This window comes from Pleurodeles waltl, chromosome 7 (genome assembly GCF_031143425.1).
Source record: "Pleurodeles waltl isolate 20211129_DDA chromosome 7, aPleWal1.hap1.20221129, whole genome shotgun sequence".
NCBI classification, from domain to species: Eukaryota; Metazoa; Chordata; class Amphibia; order Caudata; family Salamandridae; genus Pleurodeles; species Pleurodeles waltl.
In genome coordinates, this window is record NC_090446.1 from 10345574 (window position 1) to 10373044 (window position 27471).

Here is a 27471-nt window from a genome sequence, read left to right on the forward strand (position 1 = left end):
AGGGAAAAGCAAGGAGAATGCACACAAAAAAGGAAGGCAAAGAAGGAGAAAGCAGTGAAAACATAGGAAAGCAAGGAGCAGGCTTACAAAATACAGAGGAAAAAGCAAAGAAAAACAGTGAAAACGAGGGAAAAGCAAGGAGAAGGCATAAAAAATTGGAAAACCAGGGAGAAAGCAGTGAAAATGAGGGAAAAGCAAGGAGAAGGCACAAAAAATCAGAAAACCAAGGAGAAAGCAGTGAAAATGCGTGAAAAGCAAGAAGGCACGCAAAATAACGGGTGAAAAAGCAAGATCAAGGCAGTGAGAACAAGGGAAAAGGCAAGAAGAAAGCAGTGAGAACGAGGGAAAAGGCAAGAAGAAAGCAGTGATGAGGGAAAAGCAAGGAGAAAACACAAAAAATGAGGGAAAAAGCAAGGAGAAAGCAGTGAAATCAAGGAAAAAGCAAGGAGCGGGCACACAATACTTGGAAAAAAGCAAGGAGAAAGCGGTAAGAACGAGAAAAAAAGCAAGGAGGCAGCAGGGAGAACGAGAAAAAAAAGCAAGGACAAAGCACACAATACACGGGGAAAGCAAGGAGAAAGCAGTAAAACGAGGGAAAAGCAAAAAGAAGGCACATAAAACAGGAAAAAGCAAGGAGAAAGTGAATATGAGGGAAAAGCAAGGATAAGGCATACAAAAAAGGGGGGAAGCAAGGGGAAAACAGTACAAACGAAAAGCAAGGAGAAGGCACACAAAATGCAGGGGAAAAAGCAAGGTGAAGGCACACAAGTAAGGAAGGAAAATGCAAGGAGAAAGCAGTGAAAATGAGGGAAAAGCAAGGAGAAGGCACACAAGAAAGGAAGGTAAATGCTATGAGAAAGCAGTGAAAATGAGGGAAAAGCAAGGAGAAGGCACTCAATGGAAAAAAACAAGACAAAGACAGGAGCAAGAGCGATACAGCAGCACGAGGAGAGCTGGGCCTGGGATCGGCTCAATGGAGTCACACTGCGGCCTTCATTACGCAAGTCCTGGGAGGAGGGAGGGGCGCTGGAAAGTGGTGGCGGGGCAGGAGGCAGAAAATAATGGGCAGCATACAGGAGCAGCAATGAGGGAAAAAAACAAGGAGAAAGCAGTGAAAACAAGGGAAAAGCAAGGAGAAGGCACTCAAAAAATTGGGGAAAGCAAGGAGAACGCAGTGAAAACAAGGGAAAACAAGGAGAAGCACACAAAGAACAGAGGAAAAAAGTAAGGAGGAGCAAGAGCGACACAGCAGCACGGGGAGAGCTGGGCCTGGCACCTGCTGGAGGTCACACAGCAGGTCATGGGGCTCATGTTGTCCGAGTCAACCTCAGGCCTCGGTGCACATACTAGATTACTGTGACACCAAAGACAAAATAAAAGTCAGGATACCAGATTCACATGCAGCCAGGAACGTGGGGCAGTGGACCAGCCCTGTACACTATCAAGGGGACATTTACATTTGTAACAAGAACAACCACCATTGTTATTGCAACTTAGCACATTTTTGTTAAAGAGCCCACTTAATACGTGAGATCTGGCTATTCAGCAGGTTTTGAACAGACACCCCACCGCAAGGAACTGGCAGTGACCAGCAGGGGTCTCTAGTCTGGACCTCCCAGCCCCACCGGGCAAGGACACTGATGGCCCTTAACTGCTACAGGTGCCAAGATTTTATGAGCGAACATCTTAAGAGCATTTTGCTGCCCCAATCATAGCACAGGGCAAAATGCCTTGAACTGACCCTTCATGTTAGAAGCAGCATAACGTTTCAGTGGTTAAATAAGAAATATTTATCAACTATGTAACAACTACTGCATACAAAGAAAAACTCAGTGTATTCAGTGTAAAATCTTTATTTACAGTATGGTAGACATTAGGACAACTGTTTCATAGACTGTATCATAGAAAAAAACAGACCCAAAGAAATATAATGTTACATTTTGAAGCACCTCAGAACCATCAAAGTAGAGAATACAAAACCCCAACATTCAAATAAAATGTTGTAGTTCATGTAGTGTTTCGCCTTCATGCTCAAGTCTCAGAAGATGTCACATGCCGCACAGGTAAACGCTCTCAGCTCAGCAGCGCATTGACACGGATGTCAGAAATCATCAGTATTAATAGCACAGCACACATTGGATCACCACAACTTTGCAATGGCATCACATATCGCAAAAAAGCAGGCACTGTTAATTTGGGGATAAACCGATATTGTGATATTCAGAGCTGCAGCAAGGGACCCAAAAATGCGGAATTACTGCAGCAACAGAGTCTGCTGCACCCAGTTCCCACATAATTCCCATTTTTGGACCATTTCCCATCCTGGAATTTTATCAGCTTTAAGATGGTGGAATGTTTGGGGGGGACAGGGCCTGAAGAGTGGGGAAGCAGTCTCCCTCCAAGTCTTGTAAATCCTGACTGTGCTGGAATCAGGAATTTAATGACTCAGAGTGAGGCTTTAATGTTTTAAAAGCAAGAATGCACAAGAGCTTTTCCTGAATCAGGCCTTCGGTTTTCTCGAGCAATTACCTGCATTGCATGGGACCTATTACCAAAGGTAAATTTAGTTGTGAACAACTGTTTGCAACTGAATTTACCTTCTTCAAGCAGGCAGTTTATAAAGGGATTCCTGGCAGGTACAAGCCCCTTTACATTCGAAAAGATCTTTGGCACAAGTTCCTCCACTTGGGTTTGGAAGTCTGTGAACTCTCACAAACATGACTGTAGGTATTCACAAACTCCCCTCCTCTTTTCTACCCGGGAAAGGCTCGGCGATTTACTGCAGCAAGGACTGACATAACTTTCCTTTCCATTTATAGGGAGAAGGGAGGGGCTCACCTCCAGATTTGTTGAGATGATAAGAGTGTTTCTCCATGGGGAAAATGATTTTCCTTGTGAAGAATAAAAGATGTGCATTCGCGCAAGACTATCCTACTCCCCCTTTGCGAAGTGCGCCGCTATGCAGATATCTGTAAACCATGAATAGGTTTCTGCTGAGAATGTCACATGACCTTTCCAAGAATACCCATGGAACTCCGCATGTCTCAGCTTTCCATGCATATTCCAGAGAATGTTTGGGAGTTCCAGAAAGTTGTAAATCTACACTCAGAAATAGGTACAAATCTGAGAGTGGGGAAATAGGTATAAATCTCATAGTGGAGATTTAAGACTTTCCTTGTGAAGGGCCTAATATTGTTAATCCCACATCAACTACCAGTTAACTAGTTGCCCGTTCCTTCCAAATCCATCTACACAGGTGTAGGCAGCTTACGCTCTTCGCTCCATGAGAGCTATGAAGCACAATATAAATGCAACAACAATGCAATAAAACAGCCTTCGTTTACTTCTCCGCCTGTCACAGGGTATGGTGGTTATTACAGCTTTAAACATTGCTCTGGCACGCTTGCAGTTCTAGAATAAAGACATAGAGAAACCAGTGAAGTATTAAATTACTGCTGATGATTTGTGGTGAAAGGAGATGGCACAAGTGACTGATGAAATCATGTGTGATGTCAATAATTACGTTTTCAATCTTTCAGCTTCACTTTGAACCATAACATTACATTAATTAAAGTTTTCTTCTTGATTTATAGTTTCAAAATTTCACATACATGTTACTTAATCAAAAGGCACCCTCATTAGTCTTCGTCACACCACGGAGCGGAGAATCTTACTTCAGGAGAACCTCCTGACTACAAGTGAACAGAAAATGCAGCTGGAACACGACAACTAAGACAGACAGGCAACCGTAACTGGAGAAGTTCTGCTGGCATGGAGGTGCTTAATCAAATATTTTCAACAAATGGCATTAGGATAAAATGAATTATCTATACAACAGGAGTGCCAGAATCAGGAAGTATGTGAACAGCAGATGAATGCAGACAGCTCCTTTCTCAAGACGTCAGGGTGAAGGGGTGGTGGGGCTGTGGGTATTGGCTTAGAAGGATGAAAACTGGTTGCAGACTGCTAAGAGACTTCTGGTAAGAGCACGCTTTTATAAGGAGAAAAGTAAAAACCTTTTTGAAACAGCACACTAACGCAAAACATAGAAAGTACACGAGCAGCTCTTGTTTAGTGATTTGTCAAAGAACTCAATACTCGTGACAAAGAAATTGACAGTAGAAAACATTAGGCAGAAACAGGGCAGCCATTTGTGAGTCAACTTCACCTGTGCACTCATTTTTGTTGCTCACCGGTCATGCAGAAAAGTGAGAAAGGTGAAAATTAAGAACACAGGATAGAAGAAATCATAATGCAGAAATACAATAACCACTAACCCAAGACGAAGAAGCACTATTGTGATGAACGGTAATAAAGAAAAAATTAAGAACATTGGACAAGTGTACACATTTGATATCACAAACATTGCAATGTAACAAAATGGGTTAGGGTTGAAATTAGATTTTTGGGTTAAACTTGGATGCATATTATGTGTTAGGAGTAAAAATGTCTTGAGGTTCTGAGTGGCCAGAATTATTGTTTCCAACCAGTAGCTTCACTCTTATTACAAGTTAAACCCCATGGAATGGGAAAAGTCTGTGCAGACTAGGATTTACTGGGCATTAAACTCCATGGAATACCCAAATCCATGGGGTTTAACGCTCCAGTTTACCACCTGCACACAGCAGGTGGCAAATGAAACAGGCGGGGCTGTGCGGGGCGGTTGCTCGGGTGAGGGAAGAGGAAGATTGGTTCTGGCAGGAGGTGCACTGAATGCTCCACCTTTCTACATAAAGAAGTTGGGAGGGAGCAGGAAAGAAGGTTCAAGTCTACACTGATTTGCTGGCTAGATCTGCTGGCCACTAAAATCAGGTCCGGTGCTCCCACACCAAGTAAATCCGGGCGAGTCGTGATCAGACGAAGCAGTATCCAGCCGCTGACACCACTACGCCTGACTTGTTACCAGGCTCCTGGTGCTAAGGCAGGTAAAAGGGGAAAAGGTAATGAGTGCAGTGGGTAACGGTAATTTATGGTCGATTTTCAACATTATGTTACTATTTATATTGGGTTTGTTGTTGCGGTTATCCGAATGGAGAATGAAAAACTAGAACTTACACCATTATGAAGCAGTTTTTATTGTGCTCTTAAACGCGACATTCTTAATTTTCACATAACCCATTAAAAGAGATCTCTTCAGGAGGCAGCTGACTGCTTTTACTGCATTCTGCCACAGCAATGGACTATGTGGTGGAAAGAACATGCTGGGGTGAAGACATTGAAGGGAGCCAGTTTGTGGCAAATCAAACAAGGATTCTGTTTCTGCAAATGACGTTCTTTTGACAATATCAGGTCCTTACGCCTTGACAACCAAATTGAGGATGATGTTATCATTTTAAGTATTCAAGGAAAATTAACCCTAATTAAAAGAACTGCTTAGCATTAAATACACCGAACTCTACAAAAATCGCGGGTGCATGCTAAGACAAACTAAGAAATGTTTTGTAAGTTACTACAAACAGTCCATATTCTGGCTGGGTGGGGATGCCAGTGACAAGATAAATAATTTTCTTATAGGTTTTTACATATTGCACACTCTCCCAATTCATTCTACTATTGAGCGTTCAATCCCTTTAAACAGCACTGAATACCTTTATTTGGGGGCTGGATGGACCTAAGAAGAGAGGGGAGACCGTGAGATAAGTCTTGGAAACCCACAGTAGCGAGTGAGACGGATAGAGAGGTTAATGATGGGTTCACGATGAACAGCAGTTATTCAAAAAAGAGACGACTAAAAGGGCACAATAGAAAACAGGTTCAGGCTGAGGAGCTCGCAGCAGCATGCCCACCATAGCAATGATATAAAGAATGCTCGAGGAATCATGAAATGAACTTGTAACAGAAGTCTCACCAATCATACGGCACTCGCTCATATATGACCTACACCTACAGCATTCACTAGAAAGAAGCTATGGGGTTAAAAGGTTGTGGGAGACACTGCTTTCAGGTGGCTCTGAGGCACAAGATTAGGGTTAAACCAAAATCATAAAGGAATTATCTGTATAAATGAAAGGCATTCAACTCTTTTGTGACCTGTGAAGAATGTGTAGCTATTCAGAAAAGAACACAAAACTCAGAAACTGCTAAAACAAAGGGTGGCAGCATCTAAGAAACTAAAGACATGTGAAATACTGGTGAGGAAAGGAGACTCATTGTGTAAAGTGTTAACCACAATCTACTCCACATTACTCTCAATAACCTCCAAACATTTCCTTAGAAACGTTCCCAGTGAAAAAGTTGGGAGTGACAACAGAACCTCACATGTATATGAACCAGTGGTTCAGAGAGGCTTCAAACATGTGACTTAAAAAGAAGATGAAAGCTTATTGGGTGCAGTGTTGTTAGTATAGGAAAAGGAAGTACAGTGGCAGCCTTACTGGGGGCGCTGGAAAAACAACGACCAAATGTCTGCAGCCAAATGCAAGAAAACAAATTCCCACAATGCAAACTTGGCTAGCCCAGCTGCAGGACATACTGGATAGAGACATGCTTTGCAGAGTCTTGCATGAGAATGAATGCATATGTCTGAATATGTAGCAACCACTTCCCTCCAAAGGACTGAGGTGCAATGACCAACCACGTTATGCAGATATTGAGTTCTACAAACTGAAATGGCTGAAACTACTAGACACAATTAGGTCCCCAAAGTGCAGTAAACGTACAGTAGACATTAACAAAGCTTGATAAAAAATTCTGTCAAATGTATCTATTTGTGAGTGAAATGCAAGGAACTAGGAGGAAAATAAAGAGGATGGAAATTTATGATAAGCACAAACAACCGATGAAAGGTTCTACAAAAAAGCCACAGGAACATGGTTAACAATATGACGTTTTGACACACAACTAAGACATTTCGGTTGTATAACATATAGAGCACACTTGCTTTTGATTTTAAGTAACTGATATATAAAGCAATTAAAAAGAAAAGAATGCATCAAATACAATATATCAAATAATTTCTAACACAATCATTGACGGCCTTGATTTGGCTTTGGTTTCATGTTAATAATTTTTGGAAGGTGAAGCTTAGTGACTGAATTTGACTGAATATAAATTCAAGATACTAAAGTCGTGACCTGCCTTTTGGGCAATGTTATGAATCAACATTCTGAAAGAAGTTCTGTGAACGTTAACATAGCTGTGATTGGTTGGAATACACCTGCTTTGGAGCTGCTCTGTGTACTGTCGCTCAGTGTCCACGTGTCGCTGGCTACAACTGTTTCTCCAAGTTACAAATATCAGTATTTATCAGTGTAAATACATATATGTGGTTTAGATTTGCAACAAGGTCCTCAAGTGACTGAAAAGGTCATTGCACCATAATTAGATTACTGAATTTGACTAACGTGTGGCTCTATGCTGGTACATAGGAAATCTAGACATTTGGGCCTTCAGGCACATTCCTGGTGACTAAGCTTGTTTATTTGCTTGATGAATGTACATTGTGGACCAAGGTCCCTGCTGGATATGGGCGTTATGTAGTGTGTACACACACTGACTGTATGCCGCTAAACTACTCCGAACGTGCCCCCGGTATACTGAACAGCAACTGTTACCACTATAGCCTTGAACGCTTTTGTTCTTGTGACTGGTGGTAGGTATAACACTGAGGTGGGCAGGACCACCAATGATGGACACAGAGTCTAGGGAGGCAGACTCCGTCAAAATCTGCAAATGTATGTAGGTGGTGCAGAAATGTTAGGTCACCCGGGTGATTTAAAAAGGTTGTGTCATGCTGAACTCTAATCCCATAACATCCTAATGCCCACCAGGACCCTGGCTGTCAAGTGCTGAGAGTGGCTTTTTAACAGCAGCCATGTGTAACATGATCAATGAGTCTTATACGCAGTCCTTTCCCCACCATACTTTTATATGTTGTGAAAGCAGAGGGCTCACCATACTTTCCAAAGTAGCAGGTTGCGCAAGTGCATTCACATCTCTGAAGGTTAGCAAGAGCTGCCGCTCAAACCCCCAATCCACCTTTCCAGATGCATTTTCAATGTGTAGGGATGGTGAGTAAGCTGTATAACTGAATTAGGCCTAGATCACTAAAATAGTAAAATAAATTCTATTTGCACCTCCTTTATCCAGAGGCTAGAGAACATGCGCTTGCATGCTTATACCCAGCCCATGCATCACCAACCAAAAGGGTTCTAGAGCAATGTTTCGGCCAATGGAGCCTGCCTCAAAAGTATATAGCTTGCAGACTCACATCAACCACGTGTCTTTGAAAATCCTTTGGCATACCTTGGTACCCTGCCAAGAGCAATCACTGATTCATAACAGAATGGGCCTCAACTATCTTCAGGTGATCTTCCAACAAAAAGGGCGAAATACATACAAAGAAACTTCAGGAAGCAAAGTTAAACCAAGGCTTTGGGCCCTGAAGGCATGGTTGCAACAGAATATGCAGTGCTATTAGGTTCCCCTTGACCAATCTGCTGAATTCTTCTCTGGAGCTGCAGGGGAAAAACTACGCAAAGGCAGCATATTCAGAGGACTGCATCAGTACACCCCTCTAAGAGGCACAGCGATGAGTTCTAGTACACTTGCTTAATCACCTCATTGCACCTCTTCAAAAATCAATGCCTGGTACGTTGAAGTGGACACAACAAGCTTTTCAAAGCCTGTGCCTTGCCGAGAATCATCTGGCTTAGGGAGCTCTGAAGCAGCCTGCACAGTCTTTTGAACACTGCACCACCCTTAAATATATTTCACTACTTTTTAGCAAATGACCATGAAAAGTCAAATCTTATATGACAGCATGGTACCGAAAATACTCATGGTCCTCCATGTCAAACGTACAAATTGGGGGTGCTGTTGATGGGCAGCTACACTGTATTTATGACTGCATACTTATGTTTGGACATAAAGACACCCCTGGACCACTGTAGGGGTTTCGACCGCTAACCAAGGAGATCTAAGAGCGAGCTATTGCCCCAATAGCCGACTAATCAGAAGAGCCCATTCCAGGCGACATCACTTGTTTGTCCAGGAAAAAGAGCTAAATTGCAAGAAGGATGAACAGAGTTATTGACACCCTTCAATGAAGCTGCTGAACTTTGAAACAGTAGGGGATCCCAATGTGGCTTGCTAGTATAAAACAAGTTGTGTCTTCAGAACTCAAACTAAAAATGACCAGCAAAACTATAATTGTTGGGATGGTGTCCATTGAAGACACTGGAGGCAGTATCTGAAGGAATTTTTCTGTGATGTTTACAGGAATCTAACGACCAATGTCTCATGTTATCTTGATACTAGATTGTGGGTAGGGGGTATGTTGGCCTTCCAAATCTCTTTAAATATGCTCAACTATTTTTAGGCCTGAAAGATAAACTGTAGTTTCCGTCTTCACAAAGTGACGGAACCCTTAAACACTTTGGCCCTCATAACAGCCCTGACGGTCAAAGACCGCCAGGGCTGTTTTGGAGGTTGTACCGCCAACAGGCTGGTGGTACAAACTCGCGGATTACAACAGCGGTGGAAGCGCTGCGGTCGCACCGCCGGTTTCCCGCCATGGTCGTCCCAGCGGTTTTAATCCGCCAGGGCAGCGCTGCTTGCAGCGCTGCCCAGGGGATTAAGAGTCCCCTTCCCGCCAGCCTGTCCATGGCAGTAGGAACCGGCATGGAAAGGCTGGTGGGAAGGGGAGTCGAGGGGCCCCCGGCACAGCCCCACACTGCTTTTCACTGTCTGCTCCCATGTTGCGGCCCAGCGGGGATGTCAAAATGGGCACGCCGGTTCAACATTGGCAAGCGGCGGTCGCCGCCCGCCAAGGTTGTAATGAGGCCCTTAATCATGAAAATTCAATAGTGAGACTCTGACTTCTATTGAGAGAGGCTGCAAGGGGAAGGAGGAAAAAGGGACAAGAAATAGTGTGGTAGACCTGGACTCTAAAGATTGCTCTATAGGTTTCCACAGTGACATGGTCAGAAGATGGTTAGTCTTCCCACCATTGAGAGAAGTGGAACTGGGCAGTGGTTGACCATGCACTCCAGACAGACACATGGAGCTGGATGGCAGTGCAAAGAAGGTTGCAACTTCTAGAAAAATGCTGTAGTGGGGCTTTCAAAAGAAGAACCCTGCCCTTCACCCCTATTTCAGATCCAACCGAAGACGTAAACGTTTGGAGAGGCGGGACTTGGTATGGAATATAACACACCCTTGGTGTAACTAGAGGCTCACTGAAACATAAAAATCTACTTATCTGCTCTTGGTAAGTACCAGATCTTTGTTCGTGGCTGCCCGACTAATTATACTGTTCCCTAGACTACGGTGGCCAATCAACAACCGATCCTCAGGAACATGTGAGAACTCCTGATGTGAAACAGTTGTGGGAGGTAAGGCCCTCCACAATAAGAAGTTATTCCTAGGCTGCGGACACACCTCCTGTTAATCAGTTCTGGTGAAACCCGTGAGATTTAAATGAAAGAAGAAAATATCCTGAACTTCGGTACTGTCTGTACATTCACCGTACTCTTTTGGCTAAGCCAGGAAAGACCTTATTTTAGGCTATTTTAATACTGCATCACAAGAGCAATGAAAATCATTAGTGGTGGAAAACAATTATTTTCCTAATCATAATAGCTATATTTCTGCAAGTCTCATGTATACACTATTTTCCGAGTGCTATTCACCAAGTAAAATTATTTTTCTTTAGTCAGCAACATTTGGATTACTACCCTTAAAGCATATACCCACACTTTCTTTTCTAAAGAGAAACTTAATACTTGACCCATCTAACATGAAAAGGGAGTAACATGGTGACTTCAAGAGAGTACTTATTTAAATGGCCAATCTCCAGCCAGCAGCAATCTACACAGATTTGGGCCCAGAATATCATTAAAGGTGACTATCCAGTCAGCACCAGACAGCGCGTGCTTGATGGGGCAGAAAAAGTCAAAAAATTACTTTATGGGTGAATCCAAAATCGTTTTTTTATTTAGTAAAAATCATTAGAAATGTTGTGTTACCCATTCCCAGATAGAATAATTTTTCGAGAAATGTCTGATCATGGAGTGGGACAGCTTTTTACCTGAATGAGTAAACAAACACATGTGGACTTTGAAACTGAAAAAAATATATATATACATGTATATATATATATATGTGTATATATATATATATGGCTCAAACACTGTTCTCTAAAAGAAGAGCGGTTGACAGATTGCCTTGGGTTTTGCAGTAATGCAGACAGGCAAGGTACACGGCTCACCTGATCCCTACATGTTTCAACTCTGGAATACTTAATAGATTCCACACATATTTTGCAATGATACAAGTGCAATAAAATACTTGCTGAAGTTGTAGGATATCATATAATGTGATGTATTTTTTTTTCAAAGTATGAGACCTCTCATACCATCAGTTCAGCTGACATCAGCTGCCTTACACACTACACTGTCTTTATCAAACCCACACAGTCACTGGCATTACCACACAGCACAGTCGTAACACATGTAATACGAGGAATTAGAAAAAATACAAGAAATACAGAAACAAACTTCAGAGAAATAAAAGTTCTAAATAAACGAAATTTTTAAATTGACAACTTGACTGCTAGGTATCTACATGCTATTTCTGGGTCCCAATCAATGGTGAATTATTTAACTTTGAGATTCAAAAATATACCAATTCTCTCTCTGATCTGCCCTTGCCCACCCACATCAGGTTTTTTAGATTGAAGTCTCACCTGAACCCAACCTCTGTCTCTGCAGCTAGCTCCTAAAATCTGCACAACTGGTTTGGTAACGCACCTTATCCCCTAGACGTGCAATATGAAACAACATCTGTTGTTATCTCCAAGCAGGGATCTGATTCATGTTGTCTGAGACTCACAAAGGAAGAACAGAGTAGCCTATATTTGTTGCCACACGATAAGCACATTAGCAAGCATTTAAACCCTTTGCAATACAAAACCAAAATTCAGCAGCAGTCTATTTACCCTGATCAGTGGAATTGCTCTTGGTTTCTTTGTTAAGTCTGTATTTTTGGAAATATTAATACAAATATTTCAACATCAAAATTAAAGACCTAGAATCTCTCCAAACATCAGATTCATGTATATATTTACTGCAACTTTATTTTTTGAGTTTTGATTTATATGATGCCTACAGAAAGATTTCATTCTACCCTCCTAAGATTGCCGTAGGACTTCCCTTCTTTTTGGAACAATGTTTTACCTCTGCATCTTTCTAATGGGTACAAATATGTTTGTGCTCGGATATCTTTTTGACGTGTAGTACAGTGTACGTTCGCGAGTCGTTCTTGCACGGGATGCGTCCCTATATCACACCACTTATTCCTTTACATGTGGTGAAAGGGATGAAGTGCCTTCTTGAGTTGAGCCAGGGCGTAAAACGAACATTCCCAGTGTGTGTTCTTCAATGGCTATTAATGTTTAGGTTCTTTCTGAAGCACTTCAGATTTGTAGGACACAAATGGTTTCTCCCTGGAAGGTGCTTTATGAAATGCCAATAGCTGTCACTTTTGAGATACATTTGCTTTGTGTGTTTCAGTGTGTGTCTCTGCGCCATTTGTTTCATTATGTCTTCTTCTAATGTGATCTAGAAGATTTCCCTTCTGACTGAAACGCTTTTCACATTGAGTGCAGAGATAAGGCCTTTCTCCTGTATGTGTTCTCTGATGGGTGACAAGTTGTGCATTAGTATTAAACTTTTTTTCACATGTAATGCACTGAAAAGGTCTTTCTCCTGTGTGCGTTCGCTGATGGATAAGAAACTGTGCCTTTATGCTGAATCTTTTCTCACATGTAGGGCACTGAAAAGGTTTTTCTCCTGTATGTGTTCGCTGGTGGATAACAAGTCGTGTTTTGATACGAAACCTTTTCTCACACATAGTACACTTATAAGGTTTCTCATCTTTGTGTGTTCTTTGGTGTAACAAGAGGGTACCCATACGATGAAAGCTTTTCCCACATTCAGTGCACTGGTGTTTCTCTCTTTTATGTTTTCTCTTATGGCTACCAAGATGTGCCCTCAGTCTAAAACTTTTATCACACTGATTACATTGAAATTGATTTGAGCTTGTACGTGTTTCAGTATTCAATGTAGAATTTCCCTTCTGAAGGAAATTTTTTTGAAGTTTATGGTACTTTCTCTTTGCATGATGTCTTCGCATATGTAACAAAAGATATCCATTCAGGCTAAAACGTTTTTCACATTCGGTGCACGAGTATGGCTTTTCTTGGTTATGTATTCTCTGATGGCTCACAAGATGAGCATTTAGTCGAAACCGTTTATCACACTGAGTACACTGATAAGGGTTCAAGCCATTATGACCAAGTATGGGTGCCACTCCATTCCCAACCTGGACGAGCTTTATTCTGCGGTCAGCATCCCTTCTCTTCGCATGATGTCTGCTGATGTGCACATACTGACTTCCCTTCAGCCGGAAGCATTTCTCGCAGTAGGGGCAGTGAAATGGTTTTTCTTCGGTGTGTGTGCCGAGATGGCTCACGAGTTGAGCTTTCAGTTGAAAGCTTTTCTTGCACTGAGGACACTGATGAGGTTTCTCGCTGTAATGTATGTTTGTCTGTGCTCCTGCACTATCGTTGTGATCTGAACTGGGTTCACGCTCCACATCGCTCTTCTTTCCGTGATGCCTCCTGAAGTGCACCATAAGACTTCCCTTCAGCCTAAACTGCTTCTCACATGCAGTACACTGGTAAGGTCTGTCTTCTTCGTGTCTTCTGAGATGTTTAGCAAGGTGCGCTTTCAGTGAAAAGCTTCTCTCGCACCGAGCACACTCGTATGCTTTCTTGCCATCTTGTTTTATATTATCTACTAGCGGACCCCCCAGATGAAGGAATCTCACTTTTAAGTGAGGATTCTTTTTCACTTTATCATGGCTTCTGGTGTGTATAAGAAGATTCCCCTTGTGGCCAAACCTTTTCTCACATTTAGTGCACTGATACGGTAGTTCTCCTGTATGACATCTCTGGTGGTTAACAAGACGCGTCTGTCCTGTAAAGCTTTTGTCACAGTGAGAACAAGGATATGGTTTCTCACTATTGTGCTTGGCTATGTCCACTACTGAGACGTCCTTTGGAAAGACGCTTTCTTCACTTTCAGAAGTTTTTCCTTTTTCGTGACGTTTTCTGTAGTGCGACATGAGAGTTGCCTTCAGAGTAAAAGATTTCTCACACTTTGTGCACTTAAATGGTCTGTCGCCTGCATGGCTTCTCTGATGGTCAACAAGGTGTGACTTCAATCGAAAGCTTTTCTTGCATGCGGCACACTGATAAGGGTTCTCTCCGGTATGGGTTTTACAGTGGAGGTACAGTGCTGATTTCCTTTTGAAATATTTTTCACATTCAGTACACTTGTATCTTATATCCCCATTAGGCATGGTTACGGGAATTACTGGGCCCCACTTCTGTACCATATCTTGCTCAGATTTAGTATCGTCTGCCTCCTCACTATTTCGCCTCACACGAGCCTTGTAATTCCCTTCCCGATTTATATTTTTCTTCAGTTCGGTGTTGTGTTTTTCACCGATGGGCAGACTGTTGAGTTTGGATTTCCTGGTATGGAATTTCAGATGGTTAACAAGATGTGCTTTCATACTGTAACATTTCTCACACTTGTGACACTGATGTGGCTTCGCGCCCGTGTGTGTTGTACTGTGCATCTGAAGAGCAGTTTTAAGATGAAAGCTTTTCTCACACTGCGGACACTGGTAGCGTCTCTTCCTCTTGGGGTTCCCATGTAGCTGCTGGTATAAAAAAAGACCATTCTTCGGACTTAAATGTTGGGAGGTATCTGCAGCTCTATACTGATGTGCATTTGATGGACTCATAGGAAGGTCTGCATTTCTAAGGTTACCCTCAAATCTGATATATTCTGCTGATGCCTCAGCACAATAGGTTCTCTGCTGTAAAACGGAACGCTGAAGATCTATGAATTCACTTTCACAATGCTGTGTACTTTCGCTTCCCAGCTCCTGGCTGCGTTCAGGCCATAGAGGATTTCCACAGTTGGTTGCTTTTTCAGACGTCTGGATCACCTTCGCTTGACTCTTTTCTAACAAAGGCTCACAACGGGCCATCACTTTGTGTTCATTTCCAGGCTCTCCATCTATGCCGTTACTGTGCATGGATCCGTTACCTGCAAGATTAAATTGAGATTCAAATCAACAACTATCAATGCCTGAATACGGACTCAGTAACAGGTTGTGTCTTTGAAATATTTCATCCATGCACAGGCTGCAGTAGAAGGTACTGGTTGATCACAGCAGTAACCAAGGGAATCTATTGATTTAGCCCCATTTCCTTAGCTCATATGATTATGCTCCACTGCACACCTACCTTTCTGCTAAGGAGGAGAGCTCAATAGCAGTGGGAGTGGACAAGAATCTTCTGCACTGTACATATACAAATGTGTACACTCCCGCTGCTCACGGTCCCCATACGCTGTAATACCGCCACTTCTACCTTCAGTTCAGATGAATTCTTTTTACTTAAAACTAAATCTCCAGAATACCAGAGGAATGGACCAATGGAAGGAGGACTAGGCCCTGAACATCAGTAAACCTTATCTGGCATGACATCAACACATTCACTACAGTCAATGTTCACAGGTGTTTTTACCACTAGTCTTCCTCTAGTGAACACTGGAGTGCGTAAAAAAAAGAGTTTTTTTTTTTTTAACATTCTACAAGGTAGTTTAGGCTAAAGAGACCGCCAAATAAGGCGGCGTGGCAAATAAAAAGCTGCCACCGATGCAGTACATTTAACACTAATGCATCATACAGTATTAATGGGTCTGTAAGCCTGTTATAGACAAAACAATAACTTTATTCCAAACACAAAGTGGTCTCTGAACAGGAAGACGTCAGTAGTGGAACTGGACAACATTTTTTAAATTGATATTTTGCACTGATAAACGCTCTATGGCTTCTTTTCAGTACACATATGAACATGCACTTGGTCTACCCAGGCAGACAATATATAAAAGGATGTAGTCTTGAAAGCAAGGTAACAGAACAGGCTCCTTGTCAGAGTGCAGCGGTACAATCTGGGCACGTGCTCTGGTCCTACCAAACTGCTGAGCGCCTTTCGTGCGCTGTGCTGTGATTGGGCTGCTTCCGAGTCAGATCCCGATGACTTAGAAGTTACACAGAGAGATTCAAGCCATTTACTATTCTGTAGAGTAACAGCAGTTACTCTGTTTATTTTTCACTTTATTGTCATACAGGCCTTGGTCAGACAAGTGAACTCTGCTAGAGTGTACAAATGTCATCACCCTGGAAGAAAGGTAACTTCTAAAATGCAGCCGGTAGGTTGATTTCCGACTGTGAAAAACAATGGCACACTGAACCACTACTTGGAAATCTATATTCCTGTGCGGGAATAAATGGTGACTAGTGAAACGATGGACTTAAAAAAAGAATTATCAAAAACGTACAGTATATTATTTGTGTTCTTAATAAAACACTGAGTTACTTTTAATGACTGTCAGGGTCATCTCTTCAAATCATGTTTATTGAACTCACTACTTTTTCACATTGTATTACAATTACTGAAGTTCATGGTTATCGTGAGATACAGGTTTTATGTTTTAAATGAGTAAAAACATTGTTTTAGCTAAAATGAACAAAATTCTCCTCCCAATGGCCCTTTTGACTTTTGCATTGTGTATAATATTTTACAATCCTTTACCCCATGTGCTGGTCATGCTGAAGATTTCTAGAGTATTCATGAATCCTTGTTAGCTTTTCTTTGATTGTGGCATGCTTTTTGTTTTTACAGTTTGTGTCAATTCATATCAGGACATCTGAATCAGCACCTCCTGCACTTGTGGACAACTCCTACACTCTCACCTTTTTCCTTATTGAAAAAGGAAATGTCTCTTATTCTAAAAGGAAATGTTACTTACCTTTGATAATGCTGTTTATGGGGGATACATCACCTTCCTGCAGATTCCTCCCCTTATACATACTTCTTCCGGGCTTCAGACTGGTTCTGAAAACTCTCTCCAGCTCCGCCATGCGTCTCTACTCAGCTGCACCTCCAGGCCTGATGTCACCAGCTTATAATAAGCGCCAATCTATGGCATCAGTTCTGAAGAGTCTTTTCGTGCCTATGCTCAGGGAAACCAAGAGAGCCCAACAACAGCTAACACAGCAGGTAACCTCTTTGCATACTTTGAATCTTATTATTCAAGGCATAGCAGGATCAAGGCCATGAGAAAACTGCAGAAAGACTATTAATCAGAAATGTCCTTAAGACGGGTAACAAATTTTTTTCTTCTGATAGATACACCTTTCTGCAGATTACTCGCCTTATGAATGACTCCCATTGCAGTACCTCCCAGGGAAGTGGGCCAGAGTAGTGCGGTTAACACAGGAAGCTATGCAAGACAGCTCAAGGAAAGTGGCAGTCACTATGTGCCCGAGACGCGAAGCAGTAATGCTTTGCAAAACTATGCAACAAAGACCACATAGCTGCCTAGAAGATGATGGCAACTGGGACCTATTCGGAAAGTGATACTGAGGCAGCCATGGCCAGAGGAAAATTGAGCAAGTATTCTCACCAGAGGTTTTTTATGGGTGAAACAGCGGATCGTATTACAAAGGTTGATGAAACATGACATAGTGAATGTAAACAATGGCATGCACTTATTAGCTCCAGGGTAGTCCACAAAAAGTTGGCCATCAAGTCTGTCCTGCATGCTGTCAATGAGTACCACAATGCACACCCAGGGTCCAGTCCATGCTAATGTTTCTTCTTCTTGGCTGGCTGCAGGAGAGGGAAGAAAGACGGAGCTTAATAGATAGAATGAGCCATATTAAATGCAGAAACCGCTTTGGGTAAGAATGTTTGGCAGAACCGACTTATCTGAGTAGAAAACTGTGAAGGGTGGATGAACTGATAGGGCCTGAAGTTCACCAACCCTTTGAAGGCAGTTTTGTTGGTGTCCATAACTTCAGCTCCAAGTGGGAAGTCTAAATAAGCAACCATTCATTGGCTCAAATGGGGAGGCCACTACGGAAGTCAGCAAAAGAGTGAAATCTTATTGAGGGACAATTAACTGAGGGAGGAAATGAGTAAAGTAAACATTTTTGAAACAATTCCTTTCATTAGTAATACTAGACACCTGCACCTGCCTCCGACAATTTGACAGCAAGGATCCTCATTTGTCTGAATATTCAGTTCAAAGTTTATTTGAAGAAAGTACAGAATGAAAGGGTGAAACATAAGTATAAGAACAAATCCTACCTCCTCCCCTCACGCCCCAGCTCCATTACCCTGTTGCAGCTACCCTCTGTCTGGTTGTGTCACACCACCTTGACGTAATGAATTATCAGTAGATGTGTTTACTTTGCCAAGTGGTTTATTGTGACACTTTCCGAAGACAGGCCCTAGATACTCTGTCCCCGAGCTGGTGTCCCACTGTGATTTCCACTGTCCACTCCAATAATACAAGTACTCTAAGATATTTGAGGCACAAATGTTGCTCAAATTCTGTTGAAAGGAGGGATAAGCAGTATCCATCGCAAGTTTCAAACTCTTTAACCCGCTGTTCTAGGGCCATGGCAATTCTTTTCACTGCCAGAAAATCCCGTACCCTATGTATCTGAGAGTCCACAAATGAAGTGAATGGGCGAGGGCGTACTGAGAGACCTGTGTTTACTAGCGCTGTGTCCCATTCTCCTAGGGTCACCTCCATTACTGGGGACAAATGTAGGCACCCATAGTCTCTGCTGCCTCGCCACCCCCAGCAACCGCCTCATCCATGAAGCACCAGTGTTTTTCGCTGCAAGGTTACTCCACGACATAACAAATATGATCTGTGTGATAGTATTTTAGGACATTTGGCAAACCCAATCCCCCGATTTATACATTTGTCCTCGCTATCGGTGGGGTCTTGCCTGACCACATAGCTTTTACACAGTTTTTGTATTTCAACTAGAGAAGTAAACCTTTTAGAAACCGTGACACTGAGTTAGACACGGAAGGAAATCAGGCAGACATGAAAGCAGATGAGGCCATTCAACAGATCTTAGCTATGGCTTTCCCCAGGCCTTCTTGAACAAGGGACAATGCAAACTGCAAGATGTTGGAAAGGCACCTTCCGACTCGCATCAACGAACAACTTTGGTCCAGTGACCTGCATAGATTAGTAGCAGGATCCCTGGCTCCTATGACAATATCAGCATCCACATCAAGAAGGCAAAAGGACTCTAAATGTCACCTCCTAACCTCCTCATACATATTCAACTTTTAGGGATGGGGCGGAGGACATTACCGCTTGTGATCTTTCATTGGGGGGAGACTGGAAACATCGACCTCACATTGAGGGAACGTAGTACCAGGAAGATTCCCCACTGTTGTCCCCACTTCCAAAGGCCAAATGCTTCTCAAGAAAGGGTCCGCATCCCCTACACCGTCCTTTTTGTTGATATACTGGACAGTGGTGGTCTTTTCAGACATAATTTGGTCCTGGCCCCTGTAATAGGCCATAAGCCAAGATGGATAACACCAGCTCCAGCTCATTTAGTGTACAAGTGTTTTGACATGGAGCAAAGGCCCTGTGACATCCTGCTGCCCTGATGAGCATCCCAGCTCAGCAAGGAGGCATCGGATGACAGTAGCCTGTGCAGGGCTGAATGGGCTTGACCGGTCACCACTGCAGATCTTATGCAGCCTCCTCCAAAACATGGATGACATCTGACAGGTTTCCTTGGTGCTGGGCCTACTGAGATTTCAAATCCCACTACAGGGCCGGCAAATGCCACCTGGTGAAGTGTACAAGCAGGATGCATGAGGCCAACAGCTCAAGAAGCTTCACGACTACTCTTACAAAGATCCATGACCAATCCACGACTAAGGATGAAACATCGGAAACATAGCCCAAATGTGCTGGACTTGTTGCAACAGAGGAAAGGGCTTGAACTGCATCATTTCCGAGACAGCTCTGATAAAAGGAAGCCTCTGCAAAGGAATTAGGTATGTCTTCGGCTCATTAATTGAAAACCCCAGCAACATTAGGAGGTCGCCGTCACGTGGAAGTGATCTACAACTGACTGTGACAAGCCCACCTTTAACAACCGGCCACTTAGACAGGGGGAAACTGGTATCCCCAACCTCTGAAGGTGGGTGGCAACCACTGCCATCACTTTCGTGAACACTCAAAGGGCGCTACTAAGGTCAAAGGAGAGCACAACAAATTGAAAATTCCCTTGGATGAGCTTCAGCCGCAGGTAACATCTGTGGAACTGCAGGACACGCACATGAAAGGACACGTCATGTAGGGCAGGCAGAACCTGGGCCAGTGTGAGCATTCTGCATTGGTCCTTCCATAGGGAGGGATTCAGAGGACGAAGATCTAAAATAAGATGAAGGTCTCAGTCCTTATTCAGCCTGAGGAAATAGCAGGGGCAACAACCCTGTAACAGTCCACAACAGAACAAATGCAGAGATGTACATGCTCAGGACCCCCGGGGCACCAACAGTCATCCGGTCGCTGTGCTAGTCTGTAATGGTGCTGCCTGCTCACAGGTTAAAGGGGGCAGCACCTTTGGAAGTGTCATCGTAGACGACCCCGGAAGAGGATGTGGTGTGGCTGAGTCGCCTGGACCTTGGAGAACGGGTGTCAGGAAGACATGGAGGACAGAACACGGAGACGTCCGACCGACAAAGGAGAGAATGGGATTGAGGACAGCATGAAAATAGGAAGCTCAATGTTCCAGGAGGAACCAGCCACCGACCAGAGGGTACAACCACAGCCAACAGGAGCGAGGTGAGCCTGGCAACTACCTCGGAGAAGAGCCAGCAGGACGGGGCAGCCACGGCTCAGAATTCAAGCCGTGGCCTTAGGCAAGTACCTGGCCATGCATCAAGCTTACTTAGCGGGTGGTTATTGATTCAGGAGGCTCTTGTGGGATTTTAAGGGAACTGCCTGAAACACCTTCTTTATTTGACAATCAGTACCTCTAACATGTAATTACGCTGGAAAAGGCATCAGTGTCTGCACTACTTTTTTTAAATCTTCAATTATGTTTTATTCTGGTTCACCGAAAAGTCTCTGCGCACTCCCCTGATACCCATGCACTCACCTGATCAAAAAAACAAAAGGGGAACACAGCGTGCTACACAGAAGGTAAGGTAGTAGAACATAACATGTAAAACCACAGAACAGGATTATTTAAATGCCCATGTGTCTCATGTTTTCTCCTGAGGTTCTCACCAGTTCCCCTGAAAGCAAGTTCCGGAAGGAAGAATCGAATGGCTATCAAGAACTGCTATCCTCTCGTTATTTGTACACATACAATTCCATTGTACCTTAATAAACAAGATTTCAAAGATCCCAGACCTCCTGGCTCACCTATTCTGTGACAAACCCAAACCCATATTTAAGAGTCTGGCACCCTCTCAGTGGCCCCTTTGGACAGTAGAACTCAAACCTCTTGCAGTATGACTTATAGGTGCTCTTCTGAAAAACAACTCTTGTGTGAGAGAAAGTGGTGGTGGGTTGAAAACAAACGGAAAGGCATAGTCCTAATTTATGATTGAGAGGACCCATCTGCGCGATGTGATGGACTGCTACACTGCAAGAAAATGTTGGATCCAGCAGAGTGATTACGTGCCACTGAGAGCTTACTAAAGCGTCTTGGCGGCTGATGATGCAGCTGAAGGGGACTTGGAAAACCAGGGTTCCATGTGACCTGTGTGTTGCCTTTCTGATCCCAGACCACAAAAGGACTAGGGTGACTGTAGCAGGGGCAGTGGAGAGGCTTGGCATTGCCTGTAAACCAAACCTCTGAAGTAGCCTCAGACAGACCGAAACTGATGAGGATGAGAAAAAATGTGGCAGGGGTTGAAAGGCCCAAAGAACACGCGATGGCCTATCTTTCCTTGAAGTGTGATCCATCAAAAGGCATATGCATAAAGGATGGCGGGACATCTACAGAAAAACCTTTGCATAGCATTGACTCAGGGTGGCGGAGCACCACACTAGTGCAGAGAGAATAATGTATTAGCCACATCCTGACCATCCTGAATGGTTTGAGCCAGGCAGGTCCTAAATTCTTAATGAACCGCTGGCAAGATCTCGCTGGCTATGTCCCATGGAGCGTGTGACTATCTGTCTAGCAAGCAAACCTCGCTGATCAACCTCACAGCCAAGCTGCCTGAAGGGAATATTATTTTCCCAAATGCCTAAATACCCCTTGACTGCCTGTCCGGGGGAGGAAGAGACAGGGGAAAGGAGGAGTTGTAGGGAATGAACTAGAATTTATCTTGCTGGACCACCAAACTGTCTGAAGTAGGAAGCTAAAAACAGCAGGATTGCCTGGTTCCAGACTGTGGCGTCTGGCCACCTGCCTATTTAAAGCTGGGCAAGAGCAAGGCTTAGACCAGGAGCCCAGAGTATCAATTAGGGCTTTGCTGAGTAATGGCTCAGAGGAAGCATGCCCAGGCACCAAGACTACCGCAAGAACATCCGTTTTAATGTGACAGAATGCAGTACTAGGTCCAGGACCTCAGCAGCGCATTGAAATGCCACTGCAAAGGAAGCACTCTCTTCTGAAGGGGGCCCAATGGGGAACAACAACTCTGTATCGGGGGAGTTATCACGCCCAATAATCTCCTGTACGTCCATATATAACCTGTTATCATCATGATGTGGGAGTAAATCATCTCCATTATCACCGTTGTCATGTTTCGGAGTTAAGCTCTGGTTTGAATATGAACCAAAAGGAAGAAGGAGCCTCGGAGGACAGCTCCGCGGTATGACTGTGTGTTATCAGAATTATTTGGCTTGCAGTTGGACATGGGAGTTGGCACTGGATCCCCTTCTGGTGCTCCAGACTTCAGTATTGGCGTTGATGAAAGAAATCCTAGGGCAATTCTCTGAGCCAGAATAGAGGTCGGTGGATGTGGCATGACCGCCATTGCTGCAGAGTTTGGAGCTGAGGAACCAGGTTTGAGTCTCGTAATCAGCTCAACATCCAGTAATTCTGTGCAAATCACTTAATCCTCCTGTGCCTATAAAAGAAATGAATGTACCTCTGAGTAATCTAACTGGTGCTCATGGAAAGCGCTCCAATACCGTTGGGTTGCGCTATATAAAATTGCACACACAAAAAACGCACCTTAGTCGGTGCAGAACCTGAGGCGGGTTTCAGGGGCTGAGACAGTGCTGAGGACAGATCTGCCGGCTGTAACCTGACTGGATGCCCCTGCAGTTCCTTGGGACATGAAGGAGCATCAGAGGGAGCTAGAACAGTGCCACAAATACGCTAGATGACCTCTTTAAAGGCCTCAAATTCCTGTGGCATCGGCGACGGCCTAGAGAACTCAATGTGCCTTAGAATAAAATGCAGACTTGGCTCCTCCGGAGGAAGACAGATTGGTACCTTGACTCCTTCACTAGAGAGTGGAGAGATGAGTTCTTGGGACCAACCTTGAGAGCAGGCTCACACCCTCGACTTGGAGCAGGATCTACGCGAGGTCTGTGACTTCTTTCAGTGTCCAACTTCGTTTCACGTCCCAGAACGCCTTTGGTGGATGAGGCCACACTCATCACACGGCCTTGAGTCTTGCCACGAGCGCGGACACCAAAGGCACACCTCATGCAGGTCTGTTACCAACATCTGTTCCCAATAGTATGGTTTGAACCCTTTAGTTTTAGGTGAGGGACACTGCTTCCTTGCACACTTGATTCAAGTTGCTAAATCACTGAAAATGGGAACAAAGCTCTAGATCTGTGTTCAAAAGGATGGAAGAAACTGACATCTGCAGGTTGGCTCTTATGTGGAGCTCCGATTCATCACTTTCTGTTTGTAACGAAGCCTACGTGGAGTAGCACGGTGTTCACCAGGAGGCATGAGGGAGCACTGTTGTGAAATTTTCTGGATCAAGTATGGGGAATATTCTAAATGTGAGAGAACTGTGGTATGAAGTATCCATCAGACTTTGTGATACTATTGGTGGGTGAGGTAGCCCTTCTGTCCTTGAAATGTTACATGGAGTAGCCAGCCTTCCTTCAGTATAGCCTAGATATCTCCTGAAAAATCACAGTGGGAAGCATCGAAGCATGCTGACTCAGTGTGACACCTGTACAGCCCACGCAATGGTGTCCATGGAGTCAAATCCATACTTGTGGATATGTTTTGACTTATCCACACCATCAATCACCAGGTCTCAGGATGGCATCTCGCTATCTCATGGCAATAGTTTAGTTTAGTTTAGTTTATAGATTTGTAGAGCGAATGGCTACCCGGGGGCATCCCAGCGCTAAAGTACACCATGAATGTCAGAAGAGCCAGGGGAAGCAGATTAACTGGGAAAGAGAATGGTTTTCAACTTCCTCCTAAAGAGAAGTTCAGAGGATTCCTGACGGCATTCAAAGGGCAGGGCATTCCAGAGCCGAGCAGCCCTGATGGAGAACAAATTACCTCCCCATGATCTCTTGACCGAAGGGATGTAAACCTGTTGAGAAGAACGAGATCTAAGAGGTCTAAGGGGGCGAGTAAAGAAAGATCCGTTTTCTAAGGGAAAGGGGACCCTTATTGTGTAAAGAGAGCTTTAAACTGAATGCGCTGCTTAATCGGGAGCCAATGAAGAGCTGCAAGTGCTGGTTTAGCGGAAAGATGCCTTGGGGTATTCATGAGAAGTCTAGCTGCCGCGTTCTGCGTAACCTGCAGCCTCTTTATTACATAATCTGGAGAACTAAGATATAGAGAGTTCCCGTAGTCCAGGCGGGAGAGAACTAGGGCATTAGCCGTAACAACCAATCTGTTGGAGGTAAAAACATTGCGACTCAACAGGTTAAAACCAGGAGCATCACAGGGACAGCCTTGGAGTTCTGCTCCGGAAAGAACAATTGTGAACTACCAAACTTTTTGGGGCTAAATGGGAAGAAAGAAGGTGAAGATCACCCCACACCAGACCTATGGTATCTGGCAACGTGTCTGTGCACTGCGAGGCCTGAAAAAAGATTCTCAGATGCAGTTCTTATAGGGTGCAGTAGGGCCTCCTTAAATGGAAGCAAGGACACTGCATAAAGTGAGGGGGATTTCAAGATTTCTGCCAGAATGATCGACCTCCCTCCTTTCCATAAATGACAAAGTTATTTCCAAGGCCTCTACTGCCTTCAGAACCACTGTCGTAAAAATAATCCATCCTCTAAGTCAAGGACAGAAGGGCATAAAACGTCTCTTTCTTGCGAAGTATCTAGGCCACTGGCATTTTGCAAATCCAACAAATAAGCAGCCATCAGTTCTTGCTTTTCTAAGCCTCATTGTGCCAGTCAGTGGCCTTCCATAGTGTCTCAGCAACAAATCTCTCAGCTTTTGACAGCAACTAGGTCAAATGTCTCCTCAAAGGCCTTTGGGCTTCAAGCTTTTCGGGCGGTGCAACAAAAAGATGTGCCTTTCAGATCCCCATGACTATAAGGGTCTCTGGGGGACAGACATAGCACAACAGCCTCTGATTTGTGTGGCTCGATTCGCCAAAAGGCCATTAGCGAACAGGAACCCAAGTCATTTTTGCCTAAGGCCTGCAGGGTGGCCCCAAAGAGGTCTTCCGCTCCTAAAGTTAAACCACCTTCCATAGAGCGTTCTCTCGAGATCGTGCCACAAAAAGCATCACAGGAGCTAGAAGTCTTCTTCACATAGGAGCAGTTGGAGTCTCGAGCCATTGGGTGATGACTGATTGTTCAACGATGTTGGATGACCCCAGGCACCTAAATATGTGAGGTAAAAGTCCTTTGTCCAGCTCCACCACCACAATCCCCTACAAGGTCAGGACCTTCAATCTAGTGATGCTAGATCTTTTCAGTCTTGCTTTGCAAACCTCGGGTTGACTCCTCAAAGGGGGAGGGGTTGGTGACTCTGGCAGCTTTGACTCAAACTCCTCCACATGTTTTGTCTGCAGTACTTATGACGAAGTCTAAATTGACCACAGAACTATTCGCTTTGGCCATTCTCCAGCGTCTGTGTCAGTGCTGACGGTGACACACATGGAGCTGACTTCCACCAAAGAGCTGAACGAAAAAGTGTCATATTATTACAAAGGAGAAGAGCAAGGCTAGGTAAGCCATACTGTGTGCATCTACCTATGGCCCACATGTAGACGTTTGGCACTCATTCAGATGCCTTGGCTACGGGAGATAAGTACTATGGGTGCATTGGAGGATAGCGACTCAGAGAATGATTTTCTTGAGAACTCTGGGCAGCAGCGGCATTGGCGCAAAGGCATACAGGAGTCCCACCCTGTAGGAAAGTGCCCCTTTTTGACATAGTCACTCACACTTTTTGCTTGGTACATGATGCAATTTTGAGTGAAAGTGCACTGGGTTCTTGCTAACCAGGTCCCCAGTGCCAGACCTCTTTCTCTAAAACTGTGCAATTGTTCCCAATTGGAAAAACCTTTGGCTTCCCTTTAAGTCCTTAGAAATTGGTACCCCTAGTACCTAGGGCCTGGGTACCAAAGAGTCCACGAGGATTGCAGCATGTATTGTGCCACGCTCAGGGACCCTTCACCTAGCATATGCAGACTGCTGTTGTAGGCTGCATGTCTTGGTGCAGCTAAAGGTGAAAATACGACACAGCACACAGCCTGTATGCCCTTTCCCCTAACACTGCGTGCAATATATGTAAGTTACCCCAACAGCAGGCCTTACAGCCCTAAGGCAGGGTGCATTTTATTACATGTGAGGGCATATCTGTAAGAACAGATATGCCCCTGCTATGCCTTTTCCGATTCTTAGACATAGGCCCTCATTATGACTCATGGTAAATGTGGCGGTCCCACCGCCAACAGGCTGGCGGTGCAGACCGCCACATTATGAGTGTGGCGGGTTGGTGCCTGCACCACATCTCCACTCATGCCACCAGGCAGTTGAAGCCGCATCTCCGACCCAGCGGTATTAGGAGCCGGCTTCCCGAAGCAGTAGCACCACCACGAAAACCATAGCGGTAAGGCTACCAGTGACAAGGAATCTCTTCCCTGTCACCGGCAGATAACTCCCCCCCACCCAGGCAGCACCATACCATCCCCCTCCATTCCAGGACCCCTGCAACCCCCCTTGAGGTACAACTCAACGCCCCCCACCCCCCTCCAGACACAATTCCACCCACCCCCCTGCCCGCATACATGCACAGACACCCACACACACCATGCATATACCCATTCCCCTACACTTACATACATATTCACACACACACATCCATACAAAGCATTCACTTCAACATTCATACACGCATTCAAGCATGCATACTCACACCCATCCAAACATGCAAACATGCATTGACCACAACACTCACAGTTGCATACACACACGCATACACACATACATGCATACACACACTCACTTCAACATTCAGACAAGCATACACCACGCATACACACATTCGTACACACAACACCCCCATCCCTCTCACCCCCTACCCTGTCAGACGATCACCTTACCTTGTCCGGGGAGAAAGTCGTCCGGCAGGCAACAGGAA

At 44.3% G+C, this 27471-nt stretch overlaps 1 protein-coding gene across 2 annotated transcripts in view; it reads right to left on the bottom strand.

The window, feature by feature from the left end:
* Nucleotides 1-12056: 12056 nt before the first annotated feature.
* The window catches only part of LOC138303545 (zinc finger protein 271-like), a 118663-nt gene continuing 103248 nt past the window's right edge, over nucleotides 12057-27471 (bottom strand). The window contains exon 7 of one of the 2 annotated variants that reach the window (XM_069242784.1): nucleotides 12057-15122. In XM_069242784.1, coding sequence (XP_069098885.1) covers nucleotides 12478-15122 — 2645 coding nt within the window. In that variant the 3' untranslated portion in view covers nucleotides 12057-12477. The remainder of the gene's footprint in view (nucleotides 15123-27471) is intronic. The other variant, XM_069242785.1, reaches the window with a different exon arrangement.